This window comes from Microcaecilia unicolor, chromosome 5 (genome assembly GCF_901765095.1).
Source record: "Microcaecilia unicolor chromosome 5, aMicUni1.1, whole genome shotgun sequence".
Taxonomy (NCBI): domain Eukaryota; kingdom Metazoa; phylum Chordata; class Amphibia; order Gymnophiona; family Siphonopidae; genus Microcaecilia; species Microcaecilia unicolor.
The window spans coordinates 162,671,579-162,686,200 of record NC_044035.1 but is presented as its reverse complement, the minus strand read 5'-3'; the positions used below and the strand labels follow the sequence as shown (position 1 = coordinate 162,686,200).

At 44.5% G+C, this 14,622-nt stretch overlaps 1 protein-coding gene across 3 annotated transcripts in view; it reads left to right on the top strand.

The window, feature by feature from the left end:
• COL13A1 (collagen type XIII alpha 1 chain) overlaps positions 1-14,622 on the top strand; it is a 1,024,165-nt gene that overhangs the window by 580,876 nt on the left and 428,667 nt on the right. For all 3 annotated transcript variants that reach the window (XM_030203528.1, XM_030203531.1, XM_030203529.1), the window contains exon 18: positions 1,083-1,109. In XM_030203528.1, coding sequence (XP_030059388.1) covers positions 1,083-1,109 — 27 coding nt within the window. The remainder of the gene's footprint in view (positions 1-1,082; positions 1,110-14,622) is intronic.

The following is a 14,622-nucleotide window of genomic DNA, read 5'->3' as shown; positions in this document are numbered from 1 at the left end:
TATCCAAATAGTGAGCAACGCTAAATATCCATGCAGAACAGGAAGTGCTGCAGCCGTCCGGATAGCAGCGATATGTAAATTGTATCTAGATAAGCGAACAGGGTATAGTTAGGAGAGCAGATTTTTTTTTGGCAATCTGAATATCACTTCTTTCTGGATAACTTTTGACTCTGCCCACTCACTATTCTGGCTGCATCCAAATAGTGCTAAGGCAGCCTACAAGGATATTCATCGAGCCCTGTCTGCTATAGAATATCCACGGCCAGTGCCAGCCAAGGCATTTATCTGGATAACTGAATATCAAGCCCAGTGGTGTAACCACGAGGAGGCCTCAGTTGCCTGGGCCCCCTCATTTTTGATTCATACCCCCTACAGTTGCAACATTGGGCATCTGCTGCTATGGCTGGTGGGGATCTCCAAGTTCCATCAGTCAAAGAGATCCTCCTTTGGCAGCCTGCCAGTCAGTGGCACTTTCTATGGGCCGCTGCTGCTTCACTGAGCCTCTCCCCCCCCCTACTTATGCTTAGTTTTGAAAAATTTAGCATGTGGGGGGGTGCTGTTGTTACAGCAGCAGCAGCCCATAGAATGTGCCACTGACTGCCAGGCCACCAGTGGAGGACCACTTTGGCTGGCAGGGCTTAGGGATCTCCGCCAGCAGCTTCAACTATTTGGGGTTGGGAGGGGAGAGCACAGAGGGCAGGGCTTGGGGAGAGATGGGGGCATGGCAGAATTTTGTCCCCACCCCCACCACACACACATTTTGGGCGGTCTGCCCATGCAGCTGATCAGGCCCAGAGATGAAAACAGTGAGCTGCTGCCCATTCTGTTTGCTGAGGTGGACTTCTGTGGGGTAAGCTTGTTTCTTCCTGGGAGAAGTGGCACTGGCATAGTAAAACTGTAATCTATATTGCTGCACAGCTTGTTATCCGGCCCTTTTTACAGAAGAAAGACGTGTATTACCTTGTATTGCTAGAGAGAACCCTGAACTCTCCAAAACATTAGTATCCAAACTAAAACCATACAGCTTGCACCTGGAAGAGTATATGCATCACCTTTATTTTTATTTTCATTCTTTATGACAGGGTTTACCTGGATATCCTGGACCAAAGGTAAGAACCATTTGTATGCGTGATGGAAAAATTCCGGGTGCTCAATATTCAAAAGGAATTGTCTGGATAATTCCCTTAGCTGGCGTTATCCATGATGCTCAGCAGCACTGTCAGGACAGTTCAGGGCAATGTGAGGGTGGAGCGAGCGGCAGGTTATCTAGATAGCAGTGATATTCAGGCCTCTAGATGGATAAATATCTGGATGAAGTTAGGACAGTAGAAATTCAGCCTACAGTACCCCAGTGTTCATCTTTGCTTGCTATCAGGATATTTTTAATGTTATGTTTTTTTATTTTTCATATTGTTCATGGTTTTATGCTGTATGGAGACAATTCTATAGCAAGGTGTCACAATTTAGCTGCCTCCTTTCCACGAGCAGTGAATCTGTTTGATAGGTGCATAAATACTGATAGAATACTAGCGTGTCAGCATTGGTATGCCTAAATTTAGGGGCCTATTATATCACAAAGGAGTGTTTTTATTTTATATATTATTTGTTATGTTATGTATAAGATGTTTTATATGCTTATGATTTTTGTGTTGTTATAAATGTTTATAAAGCATGTCATTTTTGTTTACAATTAATACACACAATAATTATTTTGGCATCCCTACATATTATGTGTTGTTAAAGATTTTACTTTATGTATTTATGATTGTATTATGTTTGGTTATTGTTTTTAGTATACCCCTGAGGCAGCCCTTGATAGGGCAAAGAGTGGACCACGTCAGGTTGTTTTATTAAATTGCTGTTTGGACCTTATATGTGGACCTGCTTTATTCTGCAACATTATTGATGAAGATCTGAAGTGCCTCTCAAGTGCTTAAGGGCGCAAACGTACAACAGGTGTATGGCTGGTTATAAGTGCAAATACTAAATGTAATTTACAATATTCTATAAACTAAGGGGTTGATATTCAGCCAGCGGCTGTGACCAACTAAATTAACCCCAGATATTCAGTGCCACGCCATGTGCGGGCCTCTGAGGGGGTCTTTTACTAAAGATTAGCTTGAGTTATCTGCAGCAGGGCTCATTTTATTCCTATGGGCCCTTCTGCAGATAACTCAAGCTACTCTTTAGTAAAAGACCCCCCTGAATATTCTGGGCAGAATGGTGCTGCTTTCCTCCCCACACCCAAAGCCTCCTGAAGCAGCCTGCCTCCTTCTCTTCCCCTCCCACATCCTGCACCAATAAGCACCCCCCCAACCCCCCCTCCCGGTCTAGATAGTCTCCCCCTCCCAGGTCTACCTGTATCCCTTATGGTACAGTGGGGGTGATGAGGGCTACTGGACCTTGTGACACTGGGAGCAGTAGTGCATCAAGTGGGTCTCCATCTGTCTTGATGCCGACTGCTGTGCAGGGCTCCTGGGACTGTCAAGCATCAGACCTGACCCCAAGGCGACATGAGGATTCGATGTTGTCCTCGTCAGCACCGAGGAGTCTCAATGCCGAGCATCAGGCGAAGGCCAAGAAGCATCAACATCGGTCTTCCTCAATGCAGGATGCCAGTAGCTGCTGGACACTGAGGGATTCAGCACCCAAGAAGCGTCAGTGCTGGGAAGACTGCTCCCTCTCTATCCAGGAGGTGCCAATGCATTGGTCCCCTAGCAGCCAAGCCCTAACTTCTGTCTCAACCCCGGAAGTTCTGCAGCTTGTCACGGAGTTGGCACCCTAGTCTTTCTCGGTGTTGACCCTTGATTAACGTATTCGGGCCTTGCTTCCTGAGCTGCTGGATGGCCTTTTGCAATGGTATGCATCCGGGGTGCTTGCACCTACCCTGCCACTTGGTGCAACCCCGCTTGGCCCTCAGCCTGCAGTGAGGCTTCCAACGCCGGTGTCGCATGTGGCACTGGTGTCAACAGCCACTCAAGCCGGTACCCCCTCGATGTCGATGGAGGAAGCTTTGCTGTAGTCGAGGCTGGAGCAGATTCTTCGACACCCCTCTCGAGGATATGGTTCCTCGAGGTCAAGGCAGGCTCGGTAGCCTACTCATGAGGAGTTGCTGACTGACACCGATGAGGAATATTCATGGGAGTCTGAGGAGGATCCAAGGTACTTTTCAGAGGATGAGTCCTATGGCATCCCCTCTGAACCCTCTCCACTACTGAAAATGAGAAAATCTCCACTGGAGAGACGTCCGTTCCCATCTTTTGTGAAGGAGATGGCTGAGACTGTTCCATTTCATTTGCAAGTGGAGGATGAGCCCAGGCTAAGATGCTTGAGGTCCTGGACTATGAGCCCCTCCTAGAGAGGCTGTGACTGTCCCTCTCCATGAGACGCTCAAGGAAGCCCTCAATAGGAACTGGGAGTTCCCTCTGTCGGTCCCTGTCCTGCCCAAGAAGATCGACATGATGTATCGGATCCACAGCACACCTGGTTTTGATAGGTCCCAGTTGTCTCACAATTCCATGGTGGTGGAATCCGCTCTCAAGAGTTCTAGAGACTATGCTTCAGCACCTCCAGGCAGAGAAGCTAGGACCTTCTACTCTTTTGGTAGGAAGATGTTTCGGGCCTCAATGTTCGTGTCCCATATATAATCGTACCAGTTCTTATTGAGTGTGTACTTGCGGGACTCAGTGTGCAAGCTGCTGGACTTGGTGGACTCTCGCCCACTGGAGCAGGCCCAGTCAGTGTGCCAGTTGGTCAAGCAGCAGAAGGTGTGTTGTATGTTTTTGGCTAGAGGCACCTTTGACATGGCATCCAGGATCTCTTCTCAAAGTATAGCAATGCGCAGACTTTCATGGCTGCGACCGCACCTTGAGTATTGTGTTCAATTCTGGTCGCCGCATCTCAAGAAAGATATAGTGGAACTGGAAAAGGTGCAGCGAAGGGTGACTAAAATGATAGCGGGGATGGGATGACTTCCCTATGAAGAAAGACTAAGGAGGCTAGGGCTTTTCAGCTTGGAGAAGAGACGGCTGAGGGGAGACATGATAGAGGTATATAAAATAATGAGTGGAGTGGAACAAGTGGATGTGAAGCGTCTGTTCACACTTTCCAAAAATACTAGGACTAGGGGGCATGCAATGAAACTACAGTGTAGTAAATTTAAAACAAATCTGAGAAAATATTTCTTCACCCAACGTGTAAACTCTGGAATTCGTTGCCGGAGAACGTGGTGAAGGCGGATAGCTTGGCAGAGTTTAAAAAGGGGTTAGACGGTTTCCTAAAGAACAAGTCCATAAACCGCTACTAAATGGACTTGGGAAAAATCCACAATTCCAGGAATAACATGTATAGAATGTTTGTACGTTTGGGAAACTTGCCAGGTGCCCTTGGCCTGGATTGGCCGCTGTTGTGGATAGGATGCTGGGCTCGATGGACCCTTGGTCTTTTCCCAGTGTGGCATTACTTATGTACTTATGGCTGCGTGTTTCTGACTTGGAACAATCAGTTCAGCAGTGGTTTGCGGATGCCCCATTCTGGGGGGGATAACATTTTTAGACAGAAAGTTGAGGAGGTCCCTGACCAAATCAAAAAACACATCTCTTCTCTCTCCTGCATTCTTCTATCTTCTGTATTAGCCTCCTTATCTAGGAGGTCTTTTGGTAAGTCTAGGAGGGGTACCTACTACCCACAGAGACATGGGTACACCACCTCTTCTCGCCAGCCTCTAGTGTCTGTCTGAGATGACTTTGCCGGTTGTGGGGAGGCTAAAGTTTTTCTACAAAAGGTGGCCCCTTGTAACCTCCAACCGTGGGTTCTTCAAATAGTCCGCCTCGGATACACCCTCATTTGGCTTCAAAACCTCCAAATTGCCCACCGAGAGCTCATTACTTCAGCTCTTAGCTCGAGCAGGTACTTATAGAGGAACTCTCTGCCCTTCTTAAGACCCATGAAGTTGAGCCCATTCCACCAGGGGAGGAAGGGCAGGGATTCTATTCCAGATACTTCCTTATGCAAAAGAAGAGACAGGGGAGATGCGTCCCATCCCAGACTTAAGTGCCCTGAATCCCTGGTCAAATAAAAGTTCAGGATGGTTTTCCTGGGCACCCTTCTTTCCATGATACAGGAAAACGATTAGCTATTATGCTCAGTTGACTTGAAGGATGCATACACTTACATCCCGATACTTCCAGCCCACCAGTAGTATCTCTGATTTTGGCTGGGAACACATTACTACCAGTACTGTATGTTGCCTTTTGGCCTTGCGTCAGCTCCCAGGGTATTTACCAAATGTCTAGTGGTAGTTGCAGCATCGCTATGCAGACGATTGGCTGGTGAAGAGCACGTTGGAGGACAGTTCTCGGGAGTCCATGTAGAGGATTATTCAGGTACTAGAGCTACTAGGGTTCATTATAAACTACCCCAAGTCCCATCTTCACCCTGCTCAACAATTGGAATTCATTGGAGCCCAGCTCAATACACAGCAAAGTAAAGCTTTTATCCTAGAACCGTCAATCTGATTTCTCAGGTTCGAACCTCGCAGCAGGTCACAGCTTGGCAGATGTTGAGGTTTTTAAGTCACATGTGACTCCCATGACATGCCTTCACATGAGATCAGCCCAATGGACTCTAGCCTCCCAGTGGTGTCAGGCTACAGGAGATCTAGCAGATGTCATCTGAGTGACTTCAAAACTTGGTCACTTACTACTCTGGTGGACCATTCAATCCAATTTGACTCTGGGACTGCCATTCCAAATTCCTCAGCCTCAAAAGGTTCTGACAATGGATGCATCTCTTATAGTTTGGGGATTAATGTAGATGGGCTTCACACTCAAGGAACCTGATTCCTCCAGGAAACAGGTCTTCAGATCAATCTTCTGGAGCTCCGGACGATCTTGAATGCTCTAAAGGCTTTCAGAGATCGGCTGTCCAACAAAATTGTGCTCATTCAAACAGACAGCCAGGTTGCAATGTATTACACCAACAATCAGGGGGGCACTAGATCACGCCCTCTGTGTCAGGAGGCCATCTGAATGTGGCACTGGGCTCATGAACACAGCATGTACCTTCGAGCCACTTATCTAGAGGTTAAACAAATAAATAGGTTACAGATGATACAAAATTAAGCGGCTAGGTTAATATTCAGATGTTCAAAATATGACAAATTTTCTCTGTTGTTGGCTAGGTTACACTGGCTCCCAGTTTTAAAAAGAATTTAATTTAAGGTGTTATGTCTTGTATTTAAATGTCTCTACAGTTTTTGTTCAGCTGACCTTGTGAACAGCTTTAAGCTACTAAAAAGCATAATATCATCAAGATTATGCAATTGTTTAATATTGGCTTTTCCATCTGTTAAAGGAATTTGTTTTACTTCCCTATTCTCTATATCTTTTTTTCTGCAGTTCGTTTGTGGAATGATTTACCTTCTGATTTGTGTTCTTTACCAAATTTGTTTGCTTTTAGAAAGGTTTTAAAAAACTTGTTTTCTAATTAATTAATTTTGCATCTGTATTAGTTTTATTTTTTAAAATTTGATGTTATATCCTGATGTAATGCATCAGTATCTTTTATGTTTCAACTTTTTATTATATTATCATAATGGCAAACCGTTATACATACACCAAAATTAGTACATATACATCTCAGTCAACTAAGTATAACATCAACAATATTTTGTAATAATTTCCCCCCCCCCTTCCTTTTCCCCTCCCCCTCCTTCCCCATCCCTCCCCTCCAATAAGCTGACATACTATTGTAAGATTGTTGACAAAAAACATCATTTACATAATAAAGTAAAATAATATCATCCTCCACTGCCTTATGTTTTTCGTTTGTTACCCTTTGATCTCAGCTGTATGATATAACCAATATTACAACTTGGTCCAGGGACCCCCCTCCCCCCCTAGTAACCTATAGATGAGTCTTCTGTTGCCACAATTGATACCCCAAAATATTACAGAGTATTAAGAATTCGACTTCTCCCTCTGTGAGTCATCCCGTCCAAATAACACCCCCAAATTTTTAGAAAGCGCACTTTTCGCTTGTGTGTTCCTTTTGCCTCTCTCGCTTCCCAAGTAAGCAATTGGTGTACCTGGTTCCGCCAGTGCCAGAAGGTCGGTGGGTGTGCAGAGGTCCAGTGCTGCATTATGCATTTTTTGGCGATGAGACATACTTTGCGACATAGCATTATTTTGTCTTTGTTTAATCTGGAATATGTGTCATGTTTATCTAATACTAAACATAAGGGATTCAATGCTATATTACAATTCACAATTGTAGACAGAAATACAGCTATTTGTCTCCAGTATCGTTTTATTAAAGGGCACACCCATATCGCGTAATATAGCGTATTATCTGCCCCCTGACATTTCAAGCAGGTAGCGGTATGAATGCCCCCTGACTTGTATAGTTGTGTCTGGGTAAAATATGCCCTATGCAGCATACGAAACACACATTCTCGAAGGCCTGCCCCTCCTACTATTCTGGGTATATTCTGTATTTGTTTTACAATATTCCATTCTGTCAATGCCCTACCTATATCTGTTTCCCATTTCTGACGTGCATCAGTATCTTTTATGTCATCCCGTAAGGGTTCACCTCAGTGCCATTAGTGCTTAAGCCTATCTCTGAACAGCCTCTAGTTGTTCGCTTCATGAGAGGCTTGCTTTTGTCAAAGCCCCCTGTCAAACCACTGTCTATGTCATGGGACCTCAATGTCATTCTCACCCAGCTGATGAAACTCCTTTTGAGCCACTGAATTCTTGCCATCTGAAGTACTTGACCTGGAAGGTCATTTTCTTGGTGACTATTACTTCAGCTTGTAGGGTCAGTGAGCTCCAGGCTCTAGTAGTGGATGCACCTTATACTAAGTTTCATCATAACAGAGTAGTCCTCCGCACGCACCCTACGTTCCTACCAAAGGTTGTGTCGGAGTTCCATCTGAACCAGTCGATTGTCTTGCCAATATTCTTTCCCTGACCTCATTCTCATCCTGGTGAGAGCACGTTGCACACCTTGGACTGCAAGTGAGCATTGACCTAATACATGGCGCAGACAAGGCCCCACAGACAGTCTGCCCAGCTTTTTATGTCTTTTGATCCCAACAGGATGGGGTCACCATCAGGAAATGGTCAATCTCTAATTGGCTGGCAGATTGCATTTCTTTCACTTATGCCCAGGCTGGGCTGACCCTGGAGGGTCATGTGAAGGCTCACAATATCAGAGCCATGGCTGTGTCGGTAGCCCACTTGCGGTCAGCCTTCATTGAAGAAATTTGCAGGACTGTGATGTGGTCTTCAGTCCACACAGTCACATTTCATTACTGCCTTGAGCAGGATACCCTACACGACAATCGGTTCGGGCAGACAGTATTGCAGAATCTGTTTGGGGTCTAGAATCCGACTCCACCCACCTAAACCCATTTTATTCTGTTCTAGGCTGCGCTCTCACTCAGTTTGTATGTAATTTCAGGTTAATCTGAGTTATGTCCTCGCCCTTGCGAGGCCCAGTTGACCAATGTTTGTTGTTTTTGGTGAGCCTGGATGCTAGGGATACCCTAGTTGTGAGAATTAATGACCTGCTTATCCTCGGAGAAAGTGAAGATACTTACCTGTAGCAGGTATTCTCCGCGGACAGCAGGCCTTATATCCTGACGAACCCTCCCACCTCCCCTAGGTGTTGTTTCCTATTTTTTATTTTATTTTTTTATGCTGTAGTATTTAACGGTGGTAACTGCACCCTTGCGGCGAGGTGAAAGGCACTCGTGTTAATTAGCACTGATAACAGCTCTCAACAAGCAATAATGAGCACTAATTGAAACTGATTAGAATTTACATGCACAACTTGCAAAGCTTATCCTGTAGTGAAGTGCACCAAACTTCTGGGTGTGGTTATAGGTGAGGAAATGGGCATTTCTTGGGCATTCTGAAGTTTACATGCTTAGTTATAGAATATGGCCCAGTGTGCGCAAATCTACATGCAGGGATTTATGCCACATTTTTGTTGGTATAAATGGATGTGTGTAGTTTTAGGTGGTGAAATATCAACTAAGCGTAATCAGTGCATAAGTACATAAGTGTTGCCGTACTGGGGCAGACCGAAGGTCCAGCAAGCCCAGCATCCTGTTTCTAACAGTGGCCATTCTAGGTCACAAGCACCTGGCAAGATCCCAAACAGTACAATACATTTTATGCTGCTTACCCCAGAAATAAGCAGTGGATTTTCCCAAGTCCGTTTTTATTTATTTATTTATTTATTTGCTGCATTTGTATCCCACATTTTCCCACCTATTTGCAGGCTCAATTTGGCTTACATTATGCCGCAATGGTGATCACCATTAACAGAATTATAAATACAAAGAGGTGTTACAATCAAGGTATCTGAAAATATCACATAAATTAGATGTAAAAATAAGATAACAAGTGAATTAGAAGAAATAAATAAATAATTCATAACAGGTGTATAAGAATAGGACAAGGTAAAACGTTCAATAATATTAATGTGAATTAAAGTAACCAGATTGAAGGAATCAATGTTGATCTGTTCTGATGCATTTTAGATATCAAGTCTTTTACGAAGGATTCTTGTTGTAAGTCTCTTTGAATAGGCTTGTCTTCAGTAACTTCCGGAAGGTTGTCAGATCATGAGTGATCTTTATGGTGTTCGGTAGTGCATTCCATAGTTGCGTACTGATGTAGGAAAAGCTAGACGCATATATTGATTTGTATTTAAGTCCTCTGCAATAGGGATAATTGAGGTTCAAGAAAGTTTGTGATGCTTTTTGGATTTCTTACTGGAAGGTCTATGAGGTCTGACATATATGACAGATAATAATGGCTTATTGACTTTTTTCTTAGGAAGCTATCCAAACCTTTTTTTAAACCCTGCTAAGCTAACTGCTTTTACCACATGCTCTAGCAACGAATTCCAGAGTTTAATTACATGTTGAGTGAAGAAATACTTTCTCCAGTTTGTTTTAAATTTACTACTTTGTAGCTTCATTGCGTGCCCCCTCGTCCGAGTATTTTTGGAAAGAGTAAACAAGCAATAAACATCTACCCGTTTCACTCCACTCAGTATTTTATATACCTCTATCATATCTCCCCTCAGCCATCTTTTCTCCAAGCTGAAGAGCCCAAGCTGTTTCAGCTTTTCCTCATAGGGAAGTCTTCCCATCCCCTTTATCATTTTTGTCGCCCTTCTCTGTGCCGAAATCTAGGTGCCTATTATAGGATACGCCTAAGTTGGCACTGATTTCAACTCCTCATTTTTAGGCGCCATATATAGAATCTCCTAATAAACAGGTTATCTGGCAAGATTTAAGCGTGCACAATAACAGGCCTAAATCTATCCAGATAGGGCCTGAACAGTCACAGCTTTATAGGTATATTCAGTAGATAGCAGCACTGAATCTGTGCACTAAAGGATCTTTTTGCAGTGTGGTTGAAAATTACCTTATCGTGCTCTTACACAGGTCTTTCCTCTTACACTAAGGCTGTTTTTACTGCTATTTTCTATATTAATGGCTATGCACTAATTATTTATTATTTGGATTTTGCTCACACCTTTTTTAGTAGTAGCTCAAGGTGAGTTTCATTCAGGTACACTGGGTATTTCTCTGTCCCTGTAAGGCTCACAATCTAATTTTCTACCTGAGGCAATGGAGGTTAAGTGACTTGCCCAGGATCAGAAGGAGCAGTAGCAGGATTTGAAGCGGCCACCTCTGGATGTCAAGACCGGTGCTGTAACCACTAGGCCACTCCTCTATTCCATATTAGTGTTTCCATTAGCACGTGACCATGTTTTGAAATTATCTCATGAGCTCCTACTGCCACCCATTTTGAAGGTGATAAGGGCTCATGCGGTAATCTCTGCGCTAGCCAGTTAGTGCACAGTAATGTAGTTGCACAAACTGGTCAGCACAGGAACATCCACTATCCATCCCTGAAATATTTTTAGTGCACTGCTAGCACACACATATTTGGAAGCTACTGCAGGATGCCCGAGCACATCCCACAGCAGGGGTGTAGCCAGACTTCGGTGGGAGGGGGGGTCCAGAACCCGAGGCACATTTTAGCCCCCCGCCACTGCCGCCACCACCAACTTTGCCCCCCCCCCCTGCCGACGACCCTCTCGACCTCCCCCTCCCGGAGGGTTGGCGGCGGGAGCGGGGTCAAGAGGGTCGTCGGCAGGGGGGGTCCAGGCCCAAATCTATGGGGGCCCAGGCCCCCGTGGCCCCATGTAGCTACGCCTCTGTCCCACGGTACAGCATTTTTAGCTGCATTTGGTGCGTTAGCATCAAATGCAGCTTAGTAAAAGAACCTCTAAGTTAAGCACAATTACTGATGTTTAATATGATCACCATGTTGCCGGAAAATCGAGTCCATAATCTGCTCCCTGCATATTCTAACAAGGGTATTGGAATCATTTGACTTCTGTTCTTAACCAGTTCATAAGCTAAATAAAGAGGTATGGAAAAGATGAGACTGAGACAAGGAAAGTGAGAGGAAGCAGGAAAAAGAGTAAAAGATAAAGAGAGCCAAGACAATAGAGCACAATGGAAGGAGACATTCTATCAGCCTTTAATTCCACATTCTGATCTGTGTACTCTTTTACGGTTTGCCCTATTTGTCAAAGGCAAGACCTTTGGAGCTCTTTTTTAATTAGTTCTGCATAAAATGAGCTCTCTCTGGTGTCAGGAAATAAAAATTATGAGCCCCGAGGATATCAGTCCACACATGCACACAACTGCCTTTCTTTCACAGGCCTGTTGGATTTCACATTAACTATCCAACCTGCTCTTTAAAATTGACGAGGCTTCCTGCCACATAAAATATGCTAAAGACGTAGCTATATGCTTATTGGAAAGAGACATTTTGAAAAGTCTTATATTGAATGGTTCAGAATTTCAAGAGAACACATGGCTTTAGCTTCTTAAAACAGTAGTACTACCCACGCACTTTTTAATAAGTTAGCCAGCTGTGTAAGCAAGCAAATTGTTAAGAAAATCCTCTTCATATTTGTTGCATCTGTTTGCATTAAAACTCAATAAAGAAATTGAACTGAAAAGAAATCCCTCTTCATACTGTTTCAGGGCTAGGGTGACACTCCATGAAACCAATAGACAGCAGATTTAAGAAAAACTGGAGAGCGTTTTTTTTTTTTCACTCAGAAATCAAGCTGTAGAATTTGTTTCCAGAGGATGTGGTTAAGCCATAACAAAGTTGGGTTTAAAAGGGTTTGGAGAAATTCCTAGATAAGTTCATACAGAATTATTAGCCAACTAGACCTTGGAATGCCACCAGTGGGAAGGAACTGCAAAGAAATGTATCCATTCTTTGTCTACTGGGACCAGTGGCATAGCTAGGACTAAATGGGCCCCAGGCAGAAAAATTGAGATGGGCCCCCTATAACAAAATCACTCACATTTCCCAAACCTGGCATATTAAAGTTAATAAATTAAGAAGAAAATACTTTTTTGTACATTTGTTGTCTGAGCAATTCTTTGGTCCTAGTGTCTTTCTTCTGATTTCTTTTTCAATTTGTTTTCTTTAACTCTCTCCAGGGCTGTCTGTGTCCACCATCCATCTTTCCTGTGTGTCTCTATCCATCCTGTCCAGTCTCCCCTCTGCGTCCATGTCCCTGTCCGTATCCCCCCCCCCCCATGTTCAGCATCTCTCCTCTGTGTCCCTATCTCTCCCCTTGTGTCCAGTATTGCCTGACTGTGTCCCTGTCCCTATGCTTCCTCCAGCATCTCAGCATCTCTTCTGTGTTCCTGCTCCTCTCCTCTCTCTTCCCTTTCTCCTGTAATCCCAGTGGTGTGGCATCTCTCTCTCTCTCAACTTTCCTCCATTGGTCTGTTGGTCCAGTGTTTGTAACCCTCTCTCCCCTGGTCCAGTCTTTCTCTCTCTTTCATTCCTCCCCCCAGCTCAACATTTGCCCCCTCTTTTCTCCCTCCCCTGTGGTTCAGCTCTCTCTCTCTCTCTTCATTCTAGTATCCAACTCCCCCCCATCCAGCATCTGCCCCTTCTTTTCTGTTCCCTTTGGTCCAGGTCTTGGTCTGTCTGTTTGTTTGTTTGTTTGTTTGTTTGTTTGTTTGTTTGTTTGTCTCTCTCTCTTGTCCATCTCTTCTCTGTCCCCTTTGGTCCAGGTCTTTCTCTTACTCTTCCATCTGCCCCCCCACCCAAGGTTCAACATTACTCCCTTTCTCTTCCCATTCCCCTATGCTCTCTTTACCCCTCCCCCTTCTCCCCAGCATCTCTCCTGCCCCCATTCCCCTATGCTCTCTCTCCCCCCTCGCTCTCCCAGCATAACTCCTGTCCTCCATTCCCTCCCCTGTCTCTCTGATTTCTCCCTGAGGCAGCCCTGAAAACTGGTTGTCTCCAACTGGCGGGGCCTTCCCATTGCTTGATTCCGCCTGTCTGATGAACTTCCTGAGAGTGGGATATGGCAAAAGAAAGGCCCCGCCAGTCAGAGATGACTAGTTTTCAGGGCTACCTCTGCTGTTGCTGGATACCTGTTGCAGCACCAGGGAGAAGCCAGAGAGACAGGAGGGGGGGATGGAGCGATGCCAGGCTGGTCGTGGTGGTGGTGGTGGTGGGGGGGGGAGTAGGGGAGGCGATGAGGGAGAGAGGAAGATAAGGATGCTGGACCTGCAGGCAGAAGCATCTTCAGGCGGCCCCAGGCATTTTTCTCTAGCTCGCTCAATGGTAGATACTGTATGTCCCTGACTGGACCCCTGTAAGAGTTGTTCCACTGTTTCTTGTGCAGCATGGATGAAGCTGATGGCTGTCCAGTAGTTGTGACCTTATTTAGGAGCACAGGATTTTCATGGCAACAGTGTTGAGTTGTGTAGATTGTTAAATGCAGTTTATTTGGGGATGCCCAAATACATTATTAAAAAGATGCAATAAATTCAGAATGTTGCAATATGATATAACAGGGTCCTTGAGAGCCACAACCCAGTCAGGTTTTTAAGATTTTGACAATGAATATGTATGAGATCTGTTCTTATAAAATGGAAGCAATACATGCAGACCAATCTCATGCATATTCATTGTGGAAATCTTGAAAACTCAACTGGGATGTGGCCCTCAGAGGACCATGGTTGTCACCCCTGTGATTAAAAAAAAAAACTTTAGGACAGGGCCAAAGCTTTGCTTTACACTGTACATTCTTTTGGTGGGGGGGATAGGGCCTCTTTATTTGGGAGCTCAGTTAAGGCTATATGAACCACAAAGACATTGCAGGTTAGTGGTTTAGGAAACATTGCTCTACCATCAGCCAGGGAATTTAGATTATTGAAAATGCACACATCATATTTTTCGGGGGCAGTACCTGGTTTATAGAATAAACTTCCCAAGGATCTGAAGCTTTTTCAGGAGTACCTGAGTTTTAGGAGATGACAGCTTAAAACATGGTTATTCACAAGAGCTTTTTAAATGTTGAATTTATGTTTTTGAGGGGGGTGGGGCGGTCCTGGTGAGGAATGGTTGAAAATAAGGAGAGGGCAGGTAATAAAGGGATGATTGTTTTTGTATTCCCACTTTGTACAGTTTTTTTTTGACTGAAAGTGCTGAATTATAAGCCCCTATATTAAATAAAAATTGCTTTCTTACAACCTAGATT